This window comes from Calidris pugnax, unplaced genomic scaffold (genome assembly GCF_001431845.1).
Source record: "Calidris pugnax isolate Ruff unplaced genomic scaffold, ASM143184v1 scaffold61, whole genome shotgun sequence".
Classification (NCBI taxonomy): Eukaryota; Metazoa; Chordata; class Aves; order Charadriiformes; family Scolopacidae; genus Calidris; species Calidris pugnax.
This window is the reverse complement of record NW_015090945.1, coordinates 1010574-1027470: the sequence shown is the minus strand read 5'-3', so window position 1 is coordinate 1027470 and position 16897 is coordinate 1010574. Positions and strand designations below refer to the sequence as shown.

Sequence of the window (16897 nt, the reverse complement as noted above, 5' to 3'; positions counted from 1 at the left end):
ATGGTTATTTCTTCAGTGCTTTGTCCTTTTGAAGTATAGGCACACATTTGCATGCCAAAAAAGCAAATTATGATGTGTTTGGCCTATATCCATGAATTGACCAATGCCAAATGAGCTATTTGGACCTTCTTAGAAATCTGAGAAGTCTCTCAGAAGGAGACCCAAAGACAAAGAATATTGGTTTTACCTGAGGACTTCCTCAGTATGACAAATGGGTGTGTGCTTCGTATATATGGTCTGTATAATATAGACTAATTAGGAAGCTAATCTGGAGTCCTGTGTCCAGTTCTGGGCTCCCCAGTTCCAGGACAGGGAAAGGCTGGAAAGAGTCCAGGGTAGGGCTATGAAGATGATCAAAGGACTAGAGCATCTCTCTTACGAGGAGAGGCTGAGGGACTTGGGTCTGTTTAGTCTGGAGAAGAGAAGGCTGAGGGGGGATCTGATCAACACCTATAAATACTGAAAGGGTGGGTGTCAGGAGGATGGGGCCAGGCTTTTTTCAGTGGGGCCCAGGGACAGGACAAGAGGGAACCAATACAAGCTGGAACATAAGAAGTTCCACCTAAACACGAGGAGGAACTTCTTTGCTGTGAGGGTGGCAGAGCCCTGGCAGAGGCTGCCCAGAGAGGTGGTGGAGTCTCCTTCTCTGGAGACATTCAAACCCACCTGGACACGTTCCTGTGGGACCTGCTCTGGGTGACCCTGCTCTGGCAGGGGGTTGGACTGGATGATCTCCAGAGGTCCCTTCCAACCCCATAGCATTCTGTGATTCTGTGATTAAGAGAAAGTAAATTCTTGGGGATGAAACTGTGGTGTCTGGGGGTGTTGGTGTATCAATTTGCATCTGCATTGAAAGAACACGACTCTTGTGTAACATCAGCCCTAATGGGAACATGTGTCTGTGTTTCAGAAAGGAAGCTTATAATTAACCTTTCAGTTTTCACACATTATTTTCTACCTGAAGTATTTAAAAGTATTTGGAATGGTTCCATACAAGTCAACGCACTAAAGTAGGAGGAGATGAATGGTCCCTGGTGACAGAGTAGCTCGGAGGTTGAACGGAGGGATGGTGCTTTGGATGGAGTCTTAACTTCATTCCTACATTTCAGCTTATTTAAGAGGGAGCTTCTGGGAAGGAGAGAATGAGGCAGAGATACTTAGTGCAGGAAAAGCCTCCTGTCTCACTTGCCAAAGAATGTTAACAACGTTGAAAAAAGACAGTTTCTTGCTCTCCTGACAGGTTTTGTGTTGTTTCCTTCCTTTAAACCTAAGTATAGGTGACATTCTTAAATAGAGTTTTGATTGAACTGGCTCCTGGCTTATATTTCAATAAAACTGCTAAGCAATTATGGGTAATCCCCAGGACCTGATGTTTATAATAGGATTTTATTTACAAATGGTTTTGTGTTATTCCAGGCATGCATCAAAGCTTTCTCTAGGAGGTTTTTGTGTGTGTGTGTGTGTGTGTGATAGCTATAAAATGATCAGCCTTTTCTTCATCTAAGGAAGCTCCAGCCAATGTTCTGACCGTGCAGAGTTATGCAACGAAGTCCTGGTTGTAAAGATACGTAAAGTTCTCTGTAAACACATCTCAGAACTGCACATGGGGTGGCAAACAGGGAGAGTGGGCACAGCCCCCTGGGTTTCCCTCCTGCTTCGTGCAATAGGGCTAGTTTTAATTGCTTAGGGACTTCAGCATGAGTTTTAAGGATTTTCTGCCTATTAAATCATTAATTAAAATGAGAGCATTCATTCTAAGGAGGAACAAGCTTTACTCTGCCCTTCTCCGTGTTTTTTGTTTCCTACTTGTCAGTAAGGAGCTGGGTGAGCTGGGAAGACAGAACTGAGCTCAGGAGCTTCAGGGATTAGAATATATATCATAGAATTGCCTGGGTTGGAAGGGATGTTTCAGACCATAACTTGTCAGTAAGGAGCTGGGTGAGCTGGGAAGACAGAACTGAGCTCAGGAGCTTCAGGTATTAGAGTATAGAATCAGAGAATCACAGAATTGCCTGGGCTGGAAGAGACCTTTCAGATCATCGAGTCCAACCATCAACCCAACACTGACCAAACCCATCCCTAACCCATGTCTCTAAGCACTATGGCTGCCCGGCTTTGAAATCCCTCCAGGGATGGTGACTCCACCACTGCCCTGGGCAGCCCATTCCAATGTGCAATAACCCTTTCCATGTAAAAATTGTCCCTAATCTCCAATCTGACCCTCCCCTGGTGCAACTTGAGGCCGTTTCCTCTTGTCCCATGGCCTGTTCCTTGGGAGAAGAGACCGACCCCCCCTGGCTACCCCCTCCTTTCAGGGAGTTGGAGAGAGCGAGAAGGTCTCCCCTCAGCCTCCTTGTTGAACCTCATCCCATTGGCCTCGGCCCATCCATCCAGCCTGTCCAGATCCCTCTGCAAAGCCTTCCTACCCTCCAGCAGCCCCAAGCCTGGAGTTGGAAAGGACCTCTGGAGATCACCCAGTCCAACCCCCTGCCAGAGCAGGGTCACCCAGAGCAGGTCCCACAGGAACGTGTCCAGGTGGGTTTGAATGTCTCCAGAGATGGAGACTCCACCACCTCCCTGGGCAGCCTCTGCCAGGGCTCTGCCACCCTCACAGCAAAGAAGTTCCTCCTCATGTTGAGATGGAGCTTCCCATGTTCCAGCTTGCAGGGGAAGTGCTGCAGGGCGTTGGTGTGATACATGTTGAGATGTTTCAGATTATCATTTTATTTCCACTGCTTTCCTTTACATCGGAGTATTCTTTCTTTTTTTCTCATTCCCACTCTCAGGAGTGAGGGGATAATTGTGCCTGAGCAGGCAGATTTTCTGCCCCTCCATCCCCTTCCAGTGTTCTGCTGGGGAAAAAAAAAAGAGTTGGAGTTTCTTGTGTCCCCATCTCTTATCACGGTGAGGCCAAGATTCTGTATTTGGAGTCAGGAACAGACCAAAGTGCTGACTCTGGGAGACTGAAGAAGTTTTCAGCAGGAAGCTTCACACCCAGCTGGCTCCTGCTCTCCTGGGGATTGGAGTGTTCACATCAGATGATTGACTTACTGAGAGCTCTCTTGGGGTAGTTTTCAGCAGGAAGCTTCACACCCAGCTGGCTCCTGCTCTCCTGGGGATTGTAGTGTTCACATCAGATGATTGACATACTGAGAGCTCTCTTGGGTTGTTGCATGATGGGCACCCTTCCTCACTCCAGTTTTAATAAAACATCCCAATGTGGGGAGATTTTGGGGGGTTTTTTGACTTTCTGTTTGTTTTTTAAACTGGGAAAATCTGTCTACCAGAATATAGCAGTATTTTAAAACTTCTAAATTCTCATGGATGTAGGTGACATGATTTTTGTTGACCTGTTTTTTTTGTCTCCTCTATCATTTATTTTTTTTATATCCAGTTAATCTCATGGTAATCTTTTCAATTTTCTATCTGGAGTCTCATCAATAATTCAAGCCGCGTTGCTCTTCGTTGCAATCGTGCTGCTGGTTTTCATTTGTCAGCGTGATTCATTAAATGGAGCCAAATTCACTCTTGATGTAACTTGACCTTAGATGTGTTTTGGCCCCATGTGTTTTCTCTTGCTGGAGTTATTCTTCAAATCAGCGGAAGAGAAAAAGAAAAGTGTATTGAACTGTCGCCCTTAATCAAATTCTCAGCTTTAAATTAGCCCTGATTTGGGCCACGGGTCGTGTCTTTCAACTGAGGAAATAGTTGAACGTACTGATGTATGTAGTATTCTTGGACAGCAAGGGCTCAATTTCTTTATAGTGTTTTCTGTCCCTTGGCTTCCAGCACAACTGTCTGAAACCATGCGGAGTAAAGAGATCTAAAATCCAGGCTTAACCAAAAATGTTGTTAGCTAAATATTTTTTTTGCTAAATTACCAAATTTGGATGTTTGGCTTAATCCGGATCCCATTTGGATCCTCTGGAGTTCATTCCATTGACAACACAGACTTTTTTTTTCCATTTACACACTAACAAAGAAACACTTTTGAATGTTTGCCAGGCAATTCTTTACCTTGTGTCACATACTCAGAAGGTTAAAAGATGAAAAACACACCGGAATACATTAGTTTTATATTGAGAAATATATTTCCGTGTATAGGAAAATATAATGTGAGTTTGTATTAACATTCTTTTTCATATATATATATGCGTGTGCATTTTTATATATATATATATGAGAAAACTTATATAAAACTAATATTTTAGGAACTCAGCAATTATATTTCTTAAGCAAGTTATTTTGTCCTTTTTCATCTGGTCAGTACAGACATTCTTGTATATTTTATTACTACATTATACTGCGTGGCAGTAGAAACACCTATGTAATGATATTAGTAAGACCCACATAAAGATTGAGGACCTTAGAAAGGTTAATTTAGCCATGTTTTACAGCCAGGGTGTTGTAATGCTTGGATGGCAGGGTACAGGGGTGGGTTAAGTTCTGACCACAGTGTGGTGAAGGTGCTCGGTGCTGACACAAAGCCTGGCTGGGCCTGAGAGCAGGAGATCCTGGCACCGGGCACCTTCCCCTGGGTCAGTGCCTGGAAAGCACCGCTGCCTTCACAGAACCACAGAAAGATCTGGGCTTGGAAGGGACCTCTGGAGATATCTCCTCCAACCCCCTGCCAGAGCAGGGTCACCCAGAGCAGGTCCCACAGGAACGTGTCCAGGTGGGTTTGAATGTCTCCAGAGAAGGAGACTCCACCACCTCTCTGGGCAGCCTCTGCCAGGGCTCTGCCACCCTCACAGGAAAGAAGTTCCTCCTCGTGTTGAGATGGAACTTCCCATGTTCCAGTTTGTGCCCATTTCCTCTTGTTCTGTCCCTGGGCACCACTGAAAAAAGCCTGGCCCCATCCTCCTGACACCCACCCTTTCAGTATTTATAGGTGTTGATCAGATCCCCCCTCAGTCTTCTCTTCTCCAGACTAAAAAGACCCAAGTCCCTCAGCCTTTCCTCATCAGAGAGACGTTCTGGTCCCCTCATCATCTTGGTAGCCCTTTGCTGTCCCCTCTCCAGCAGGTCCCTGTCCTTCTTGAACTGGGGACCCAAAAACTGGCCCCAGTGCTCCAGATGGGCCTCCCCAGGGCAGAGCAGAGGGGCAGGATGACCTCCCTCGACCTCAGCTCTCATGGTGAAGCACTAGTGGGCAACTTTCAGATGAGGTGGTCATGAAAACACTCTTGAAATTATTACCTGGAATCTCAGAGTGGGATCGCTCCTGGACTACACCAGAAAAATCCCATCCTGGCACAGATGTCGTCTTATTCTGGGAAAATGCGGACAAAGTTGTCTGTTAATTTTCATTTTGTGTCTTTTTATTGATATATGCTGTGATAATTGTATTTACTGGGCGAAGTTGCCACAAAAGAGAGCTTAAGAAAGAAATACAAGCCTAAGGAGACCTCATTACAGTGTAGCAGCAAAACTAAATAATGCAAGGGACATGACCTTGATAAAAAGAACTTTAATGCAAAACATGTTGTAATAATATTAAGGTTGAAGGTTTCAGCCCATTAAAAATTTAGTTATTACACCAAGAGGGCCCTAGCACTTTTCCTTCGGTTCCCTCGCACTCAGGCATTGCACTTCTTCCCCAAATGATTCGATGTAATTGCACCTACTGAAAAAATCTGTATTTGTATTGATTTTGAAGATAATACAAAGAGGTGCCTGTCGGATGCTTTAATGTCTCCTTACACACATTACACGTAACAAAGATTAAATTAGGTAGCTGCTTCCGCCCATCAAACAAAATAACGCAACCTGTTCCCAAATGAGGTCTCTAATTCCTGATAGACATTGTCCAGAGCAGTGAATGGTACGTACACGAAGGGATGGCTTGCAGTGCTGGGATTTATTGATGTGTGCACCTCAACAGTAGAGCCTTCTAAAAGGAGATGGTGGTGGGGTGTGTGTGTAAAAATGAAGACAGAAAAAGGAAGGTCCAGCATTCAGAACTTCATTTTTTTCCATACTACTGTAATTTTCAGTGGGTTTTCTCCTTGTCATCCTGAATATGTTTGGAAGGGAAGGGAATAAATGCAACTTTTGTGGACTGATTGGCTTTTGTGGGAGTCACAGTGACCCTTTTGATAAGTCCTTTTGGTCCTGTTGGGAGGGACAGCTGAGAGATGGGGAGGTGGCTGGCAGCCTTTCAGCTGTATGGGATGTCACTGAGTTATCAACATCCTATGTTTTAATGATAATGGGAGAATAATTACAAATGGGTTGAAGTGGTGCCATATAAATATAGTTTTGAATATATTTTCTCTAAAGGAATAGCCAAAGCCGGGTGGAGCTTGACAAATTGGATTTCTTTAGAATCATAGAATCATATGGGGTCGGAAGGGACCTCTGGAGATCATCCAGTCCAACCCCCTGCCAGAGCAGGGCCACCCAGAGCAGGTCCCACAGGAACGTGTCCAGGTGGGGTTTGAATGTCTCCAGAGAAGGAGACTCCACCACCTCTCTGGGCAGCCTCTGCCAGGGCTCTGCCACCCTCACAGGAAAGAAGTTCCTCCTCATGTTTAGATGGAACTTCTTATATTCAAGTTTGTGCCCATTCCCTCTTGTCCTGTCCCTGGGCACCACCGAGGGCTCCGTTCTCCTGACACCCACCCTTTAAGTATTTGTACACATTAATTAGATCTCCGCTAAGCCTTCTCTTCTGAAGACTTAAAAGACCCAAGTCCCTCAGCCTCTCCTCGTAAAAGAGATGCTCCAGGCCCTTAATCATCTTTGTAGCCCTCTGCTGTACCCTGTGTAGCAGTTCCTTGTCCTTCTGGAACTGGGGAGCCCAGAACTGGACCCAGTGCTCCAGATGGGGCCTTTAGTACATGAAAGGACCCTGCAAGAAAAAAATCAGCAGCCTTAGTTTAAAAATACGTTATTGATGTGTATTGTATGATGGTATAAATCTATTTTAAAATATAGGTCTATATTTTCTGTGCAGCCCTGAATATGATGGTTAGATTTGCTTTATCTAATTAGCCTTAATTTTCTGTCCTCAAACCTGGTACCATCCTTAATATGTGTCCAGATTTATGAAAACCCTTCAATCCCTTCAAAGTGCCTTCAATTAGCAGGAAAACTACATTAGTGGTAAAGATGTTGCGGAAATCCAAACATGAAGTTCTATTCTTATAGGGTGATTTGACTCAGTGCTGTTTTTGCTTCGCAGGTGATTAAAGAAAGTGGACCCCCTCACATGAAGAGCTTTGTGACACGAGTTACAGTAGGAGAATTCACTGCTGAAGGAGAAGGCAACAGTAAGAAACTCTCAAAGAAGCGTGCTGCCATGGCTGTCCTACAAGAACTTAAGAAACTTCCTCCTCTTCCTGTGATTGAAAAGCCAAAACTTTACTTCAAAAAACGTCCAAAAACAATATTGAAGGTATGTGCCTGCCTTGGACAGAATGAAGAATGTTTGCTCAGAAAGTAGCAGAGGTACTCAGATTTTAAATCAGTCAAGGCTTATTTGTCATAGAATCATAGAATTGCGCAGGCCGGAAGGGACCTCCAAAGGTCACCTAGTCCGACCCCCCCGCAGTCAGCAGGGACACCCCCAACTAGACCAGGTTGCCCAGGGCCTCGTCGAGCCTCTCCTTGAATATCTCCAGGGAAGGGGCCTCAACCACCTCCCTGGGCAACCTGTCATTTTCTGTTGATGCTGGTGCTCGTTTCCCTGTGCTAATGTGCCTGGAGTTTTTAGAATTTTGAGAAGGATGTGGAGTTCTCACCCATAATGGCTTGTGAGGTGCTCAGCTTAAGAACCATCGCTGAAGTCTTCAGGGATTTGGTTCATCCAGCAGAGGATCAAACCCTCCAAGCAGCTCTGTACAGCCACGTGAATTTTTAGTGTCATCTCCTCTGGGAAGCCCTGCTACCATATATAGTGCTCCTCTCCATGGTCTTTCCCCCCTCCCCAGCTGGAAGAGGGAGAGAGATACACAAAACAGTAGATACACGGGGAAATGGTGCACAGTCCAGCTTCCACCCCTCATGGCTCTAGATTCGGGAGTTTTGTGGCTCCAGCTTCAATTTGGTTTGATTTTTGAAGGATTTGAAAGAAGGCCAGGAGGATGTTGACATCTCCGCCTAGTGTGGCACTTGAGAAGCACCAAAGGACAATACTTTTTTTGTTTCATGTGCCTGTGTTTGGTAACGCTCTTTAGCCCTCAAATACAGATAGAAAACTGACTGCAGACTAGTGCACAGAGGACTTGGGGATTTTGAACTATTAAAACATGCCCTGTCTCAGGGGCTATTAATTTGCTTCCTGCTGCACCAATGAGGATCCTTTGCAGGTTCTGGATTCTTGTGAGCTCAAGTTTCTTAAATGATGCTTTTATTTGAAAGGCTGAGGGACCTGGGTCTGTTTAGTCTGGAGAAGAGAAGGCTGAGGGGGGATCTGATCAACACCTATAAATACTGAAAGGGTGGGTGTCAGGAGGATGGGGCCAGGCTTTTTTCAGTGGTGCCCAGGGACAGGACAAGGGGAAATGGGCACAAACTGGAACATAAGAAGTTCCACCTAAACATGAGGAGGAACTTCTTTGCTGTGAGGGTGGCAGAGCCCTGGCAGAGGCTGCCCAGAGAGGTGGTGGAGTCTCCTTCTCTGGAGACATTCAACCCCACCTGGACATGTTCCTGTGCAACCTGATGTAGGAAGACCTGCTCTGGCAGGGGGATTGAGTAGAAGATCTCCAGAGGTCCCTTCCAACCCCATGTGATTCTGTGATTCTTGGTGGCAGTAGATTTATTGCTGCTTCTTCAGTCAGTCTGTGGCGACTACCTCTGGTTTGTCTACTCATCCTAAATTCATAGAAAACCAGAGGGTCCTGTGAACTAATTAGTCTTCCAAGTGATCTTACAGAAGCAGCCACACACTGTCCGTGTATTTGTGAAGCATCACTACCTCACCTCAGCACAGAGAGACTAATCAGATTAACTCATCAGCTCTTCGGTGCCAAACATGAGGTTTTTGAAGTGCCCAAAATCCTCTAGGTTTCATTTTACTTTAGGAAGCGTTATTTTGTGAGGAAGTAGTTAAACTCTGTACATGATTTTCTGTTGTCTGGCGTGTTGGATAGTTATTTAGGTAAACCTAGGGCACATGAATAGCCTTTCATACTCATTTTAGTTCAGGGTACGTAATACCGGAGAGTTGCTCACTTGTTCTCTGGTGTTACAGAGCTCTTTTGCCCCACACTGTGCAGATCAGGAGCTTAAAATTGCAGGAAAAAGCAGGAAACCTTCATGTTCAAAACCCTTCCTTCAGAATGCACTTCTAGGACTTGAAATTTCATCTCTTTTTCTATATTTTCCTCTTGTTAGTTTAAAAACAAAGTGTTGAATTGCGTTATGTCCATAACTTGCACCGTGTTAGGCAGGACAGGGTTATACCAGAGTGGCTTGAACTCAGTCCCCATTGAATGTTCCATGGAGAGATGGTAAAAATCAGTAAATCAGTACTTTACTACCATTAGAAATCCGTATTGAGCACAAGTTCTGTAGGAGCAGCCAACACAAAAGCCATCTAAAATAAGCAAACGTTTTGGAAAGCGCAAAACTGAGTTTGGAAAATGTCCAAAGGACTTCACTTCATCATCTTCCTCTTTTCATTTGCCTTCAAAAGAGAATGGGTGATTTTTCTCAAAAAACTAGGTTAATTAGATACCCGCCCCCTACTGAAATTCTGGGGCTCTAAGTCTCGAAAACATCTAGGGAAAAATAAGTGTAAAAAATGATTGAATGGAAACCCATCAGCACTAATGCAGCTTGAAGGCTGCAAGATCTGAAAAGGCTCTCGGCTCCGGCTGTCTCATTTTGGAAAGATTTTCTCCAGAAAGATTCAAAGGGTAAAATAATGTAAAAAGCTCTGATGTTGCCGTACACACCATTTAGCATCACAATCTTAAATTGAATTCTTCAAAGTTGGCCCCATTAGAAAGAGACATTAATAGTCAAAATAACCTAGGTATGTACAAGTTTTTTATTCTTTGAATATCCAAACTTCTGAAATGCTTTCAGTGTGCCCTTTCCTTTTAAATTGACCTCCGTGTGTTTTGAGCATCAAAAAAAAAAAAAAGTGGCAACAATAGCTTCTTTTTATTTGACTATATATTTATGAGGCTGTATCTGATGGCCTGCACTTTATTTAGCCTGCTCTGCGTTTTATCTCTGCCTGGCTTCTTGCCCACGCAGCTGCCCTTGTGCATGACATTGTCTTCATTCTTTCACCTACATCTTCTCCAGCAGCTTCAGCAGTCGCGCTGTGGAGGATTCGCTGCAGAGTTTTCTTAATTTAATATCCCTCTCTGGTCTTTGCCTTCGGTTTGCTGATCATCTCTTTAGGTTCTGGACCACTTGTTTGTCCTTATTTGAGAAGCTCAGATGAGTATGACTGCTGATCTTCTCCTTCCTGCCAAGGGCTTCACGAAGAGGAGATATCTCAGTAACATTAAAACAATTCTACATTCAAATGCCATTTACGTTTGCAAGTTAGTTCTTTGTGTTATGGTATGGAAATCAGTTAAATGTGACTTCAGAAAAATTTTTGGAGGGGTCTAAATTTCATCTCCTTAAGATCTACAAGCAAATATTTTCATAGCTATTTTCTTGTGAGAGAGAATTTGCCATGTAAGTAATACCATATTAAGAGGATTTCAGAACTAGGTAGTTTGTAAGGACTGTAGTTTTTCACCTGTCTGTGTCATCTTGGACAGAGCAGTCTCTCAGTCCTTTTGTTTTCCCCCCAGCAGATCCATTCCCCCACCAACCGCGCAGTTTGACGTGTTGCTGTGAGGATTATTGTCTGTTAAGTGTTTGAAATACTTGGTGGGTGGCTCACAACAGGCAGCATTTCATGCCATTGGAATATTCCTCTCCAGCTTCACCACACAGAAGAATTTTGAGGGTGAATTCCTGTGACACACAGAGTGAACCATAGAATCACAGAGTTGCCTGGGTTGGAAGGGAACTTTCAGACCATCGAGTCCAACCATCAACCCAACACTGACAAAACCCATCACTAACCCATGTCTCTAAGCACTATGGCTGCCCGGCTTTGAAATCCCTCCAGGGATGGTGACTCCACCACTGCCCTGGGCAGCCCGTTCCAATGTGCAATAACCCTTTCTGTGTAAAAATTGTTCCTAATCTCCAATCTGAACCTCCCCTGGTGCAACTTGAGGCCGTTTCCTCTTGTCCCATGGCCTGTTCCTTGGGAGAAGAGACCGACCTCCCCTGGCTACCCCCTCCTTTCAGGGAGTTGGAGAGAGCGAGAAGGTCTCCCCTCAGCCTCCTTTTCTCCAGGCTGAACACCCCCAGCTCCCTCAGCTGCTCCTCACAAGGTCTCCAGCCGCTTCTCCTTGTGCTCCAGACCCCTCACCAGCTCCGTTGCCCTTCTCTGGACCCGCTCCAGCACCTCAATGTCTTTTTTGTGGTGAGGGGCCTAAAACCGGACCCAGCCCTTGAGGTGGGGCCTCACCAATGCCCAGGACAGGGGGACAGTCACTGCCCTAGTCCTAAAAACCACCTAGACCTTGAGTTGCGTTGTAGGATGGAAGGCAGGAAGGCTGAGAGAAGCAGCTTCCTTGTCATATTGCAGATTTTTTTTGTCCCTACGTAAATCTCACCTCTTCTTAGCCTACTGCATGTTCCAGCATTGGAGCAGCTTATATTAAGGGGTCATGGGGATGGAAGGGTCATAGAAATAGGGCAATGAGGTATAATTGACTGATGAATCTGCTGATTTTCATCCATCCCCATAGGACCTCTGTAGATAGACGAGGATATTAATTGCTTACATATTCTGGGTACGCACACTACCCGCAACAGGGCCAGACAATGGGGGCATGTTTTTTGCCACAGTTTTGAGCTTGAAGATTCTTATCTTCTGTCTCATGATCAGAGGATGGGAAGAAATTTACTTCTTAGTCTCTCAAGCGGAGCATTAAAGAAGAAGTAACCTTAGTAAAGGATTCATTGAAGCAGCGTAATAGTTGTAGGGATATGGGCTGAATTAATGGTTCTTTCTTTTCTACCTGTTTCAGACTGGGCCAGAATATGGTCAAGGAATGAATCCCATCAGTCGTCTGGCTCAGATCCAACAGGCCAAAAAGGAGAAGGAGCCAGAGTACGTTCTTCTTTCAGAGAGGGGGATGCCTCGCCGTCGAGAGTTTGTTATGCAGGTATGGGCTGCTGTCACACGAGGGATAATGCCCTCGCTGTGTCACGTTCAAACTCAACCAAAACGATGGTATAATATTAAAGGGATCCCTCTGCATTTCTCTCTTTGCATTTATGAGTCTAAAATACAGCATAGAAGGCCTGTGTGAACTCTCCTCTTTCTCTTGGTGACACAAGTGGCCATTAGGTTATGTGCCTTCTAGATGCTTTTCTCTTAATGGTTTTGCATTTTTTATACTCTTCTTAATTTTCCTTCACCTGATGGTTTCTGCCTTTAGCCTTGATGATTTATTGAAATAAATTATTAAATCATCCTTGATGATTTATTTACTTTCACTTGTCTTTTTGAAAATAATTTTTTTTGCTATTGTTGATCAGGGGATCGCAATACAAACAAGTATTCTCACATACAGGTATCAATATCTCCACATTACCAAGCATTTTGGTTTAAAAAAACAGTGGGTGTAAATATTTTCAGATTTTCAGTTCCTTTGTGGCTCTGTTCGTATCTGAAATACCACCAAAAAAAGCCTTCCATCCATCACGTGTTTTAGCCTGTCCAGTTAAAGGCTCTGGACCTAATACAGAAACAGTAGATTGTTAATGTTTCTTTAGTTTTTAAATTAAGAACATTCACAAAGATTTAGTATAACTGTGATATTTTGTTAGATAACGCACCAGCAGGTTGAGAAAGATTAGGAACAGGAAAGAATTCTTTCCTCTTGTGTTTTCACTCAGGGGTAATTTTGTGCCGGAACAATTCAGACCAGCACAACTCAACATGTTTTGACTTGTTGTCTGCAAACCACACCAAAATGTCACTTCTCATCACAAGCAGAATTAATGACGTTCCAGCACGTCCTTCTCCAGAAAATTAGTTACGTTTTCACTTAAATCTTTTAAGTCCCTCCTTCATGTCAATCAAGACAGGCCAGCAATCTTCATCTCCTTGGACCTCAGTGGTCTTTCCCTGATTTATTATTTTGCTCTCTGAAGCAAAAGAAGGTATTGGGTTCCTTTTGTTGCAGATTCTAATTTATGAGTATAAACTTGGATTTCTAACTTTTTAGTGCTTGTAAAAGTATTTGAAAAAGACTGATCCTATCCCAGACTATTCCTTTTCCCCCGACTCAGACCCCTGTGGGAGTGCCCACAGTTAGAGATGGTTGGGTGAGGTGTCAGAAGAGGACAGTGTGATGCAGTCTGATATTAGAGAGATGGGCTGAGAATCTGGTTTTCCATCAGAGGAGCCTCAATAGTGGCAAATCTTTGGTTTGAATTAAAAAAAACACCTTGCAAGCGGTGAATATGTAGATAGGACGAGGGGAAGGGTTTTAAACTGAAAAAAGGGAGATGGAGATGAGATGTAGGGAAGAAATTCTTTGCTGTGAGGGTGGTGAGAGCCTGGAAGAGGTTGCCCAGAGAAGCTGTGGCTGCCCCATCCCTGGAGGGGTTCAAGGCCAGGCTGGATGGGGCTTGGAGCAACCTGGTCTGGTGGGAGGTGTCCCTGCCCAGGGCAGGGGGTTGGAACTGGATGGTCTTTAAGGTCCCTTCCAACCCAAACCATTCTATGGTTCTATGATAAGATTCCCTATTCTAGGAAGATTTGTGAAAGAGTCAGAGAAATCCCACAGCTGAGTTGCTTTATTTTATATACTGTTAAACACCACAGCCCCATTTTCTATCCTGTGATATTTTCACACTAAAATCATCCTGTCGTTTCTCCCGCCTTCAGGAAGTCTCAGTGGATTCATTACGAAATGCAGAAAACCTTATCAGAATAAAAAGCCTTTGTATAAACTACTTAAACAATGTTTTCGTTTAATTTAATTGAATGTGGAAGTAAAATATCCAGAGATAATATGTTCATTTTTATCTGTCACACAAAGAGCAAGTTTAGATGTGATGAAATGGATCCAATTACTTGTCCTGACCACTAGATAAACAGAAGAAAACCTCTGATGACATTAGTTGGTGTTCTGTTCCCAAAGTTAATTTCAGAAAGCTCTTTCTCTTTGTAGTCAGACCTTTAATCCTTGATAGAGGTTATAATAATAGCTAAACCAGTTTTACAGGTCTGAGAAATAGCAGCGCATTGATTTATTGTGAGCCGTGTTATAAATTATCATTTTGTCTTGTCCCATTAAAGTCCCTCAGTTTTATTGCATATAAACTTGTAGCAGATTGGCTATTTTCTAGTTGTGATTGCGGAACTGCATGGAAGATAAGGGTTTTTTCCAAGATTATTAATATTTCTGTCTTAGGTAGCTGCATGTTTTTGTTTAATAATAGATGTACTTTGAAGGGATATTCATGTTCATTCACATTTATTTACAACCTCTTCTTTGTATGTCAAATTACTAGGTATTTCAGTAAAGACAAATTAAAACTTTTAGGAGAATAGATACAGGGTAACTTGAGGAAAGTGAATAATTATTGAATATCAGAAATTACAAAATAACATTTAGTATTTATTTAACATCTCCATGCCTGTTTTTACAATTATTTTAAAGCTCTTTCCAGGCTCTTTCAGTTTTTTATTCAGATCACGTCGACTGTTGTATTAGTTTTATTTTAGTTTGGTTCTTTAAAGAGGGAAATTTCTGAAACTGTACATGGTTTTAAGAGAAAATCTGGCAAATAAAATGGGTTAATGGAGAGAATGAAATGTAGCTGTCAGAGAGCTGTGAGGGTGCTGACACCTCACAGCAGACACGTACAGCTGCAGGAGCTCAAGGAAGGTACCAAATCCAAGGAATAAGTCAGAGCCTGACTCTTTGTGGATATCCCTTGCCTATAATTTGTCTTTATTCTGAGGTTTTGATTTCTCCTGGTTTTATGAAAGGCATCTTGTTTGTCAGAAGCCCTTTGTGCAGCACAGACAGCAGGTCCAACAAGGAACCTTCTTGCCAAAGACTATTTTGATAAAAGCTTGTCAGGTCTAAGTGTGGGAAAGCAAGCAGCCCCAGCCCCCCATGTCCCCTGCCGTGTGACAAAAGGGGGAGGAATGCCAACAAGGGTTTCACCTTTCTTTAGAAACTGCTCTGATTTAAATCTCCAGGTTATTGTTTGTTTCTCTGTTGTTCTGGAAACTCTCCTGATGCTGCTGGGGAGCTGCTGCAGGCGATATTCCTACAAGGACAAGGAAGTCCAGATCCTGGAGCGTTTCCTGTGTTAAGAAAGAGGGGGGAGCAAGAATGGGGGAGATGTTCAGCAGAGAGAACGGGGTTTGAGAAGGGACCTCATCAATGCTTGTAAATATCTAAGGGGTAGGTGTCAAGGGGTCAGGCTCAGTGGTGGCCGGTGGCAGGACAAGGGGTAACGGGCACAAACTGGAAATTCCATCTGAACACGAGGAAGAACTTCTTTCCTGTGAGGGTGGCAGAGCCCTGGCAGAGGCTGCCCAGAGAGGTGGTGGAGTCTCCTTCTCTGGAGACATTCCAACCCGCCTGGACACGTTCCTGTGGGACCTGCTCTGGGTGACCCTGCTCTGGCAGTGGGCTGGAGGAGATGATCTCCAGAGGTCCCTTCCAACCCTAGATCATTCTGTGGTTCTAAGGGAAGAGAGAGAGAACTGTGTGTGCACTGAGATACAGAAAAGTGCAACTCTGGTCTGAGTTTGGGGACCTTCTGAGAAATCTAAACAAGCTCTTCTGTGTGAAGAGCTATCGTAGTCCCCTTCGGTTCTAGTCTTATTTTTCCAAGATTGCATCTTCGTCAAAGGAGCTGATGGCTATTGGTAGCTCAGCAAGATTGTTACATGGTGATGTTAAAGAGTCCTGCATTTATCATGATTATGACCAATGTTTTCTTTTTAAGGTAAAAGTAGGTAATGAGATTACTACTGGAACAGGCCCAAACAAGAAAATAGCTAAAAGAAATGCAGCAGAAGCGATGTTGCTACAGCTGGGTTACAAAGCCTCTACCCCCCTTCAAGACCAGCCAGAAAAGGTGAGACCAAATTGTTATGATACCTACATTTTACCCTTGTCTAGGTTCCTTACCTCTCTCAGCTAATCACTTGCTAAGAATGGAAGCTTAAACTAGTGCACCCCCTCTTTTCGGGGGTCAGCCTTTGGTTAGTGGCAGCTCTGTAGCTACAGTAAGTGCAGCCTCTCCTCCTGTAAGATACCAAGTTGGGTGGGAGTGTTGACCTGCTGGAGGGTAGAAAGGCTTTGCAGAGGGATCTGAACAGGCTGGATGGATGGGCCGAGGCCAATGGGATGAGGTTCAACAAGGCCAAGTGCCAGGTCCTGCCCTTGGGTCCCACCACCCCCCTGCAGCGCTCCAGGCTGGGGGCAGAGGGGCTGGAGCTGCCCCATGGAAAAGGACCTGGGGGTGTTGGTGGCCTGTGGGCTGAACAGGAGCCAGCAGTGTGCCCAGGTGGGCAAGAAGGCCACCAGCATCCTGGCCTGGGTCAGGAACAGTGTGGGGAGTAGGACTCAGGAGGTGATGGTGCCCCTGTCCTGGGCACTGGTGAGGCCCCACCTCGAGGGCTGGGTCCAGTTTTGGGCCCCTCACCACAAAAAAGCCATTGAGGGGCTGGAGCGGGCCAGAGAAGGGCAACGGAGCTGGTGAGGGGTCTGGAGCACAAGTCTTGTGAGGAGAGGCTGAGGGAGCTGGGGGTGTTCAGCCTGGAGAAAAGGAGGCTGAGGGGAGACCTTCTCGCTCTCTCCAACTCCCTGAAAGGAGGGGGTAG

The 16897-nt window shown here is 44.5% G+C and overlaps 1 protein-coding gene across 3 annotated transcripts in view; it reads left to right on the top strand.

The window, feature by feature from the left end:
- Positions 1–16897, top strand: part of STAU2 (staufen double-stranded RNA binding protein 2) — a 200607-nt gene that overhangs the window by 53418 nt on the left and 130292 nt on the right. For all 3 annotated transcript variants that reach the window (XM_014951916.1, XM_014951915.1, XM_014951914.1), the window contains 3 exons: positions 7187–7399; positions 12063–12200; positions 16018–16149. In XM_014951916.1, the coding sequence (XP_014807402.1) occupies positions 7187–7399; positions 12063–12200; positions 16018–16149 (483 nt within the window). The remainder of the gene's footprint in view (positions 1–7186; positions 7400–12062; positions 12201–16017; positions 16150–16897) is intronic.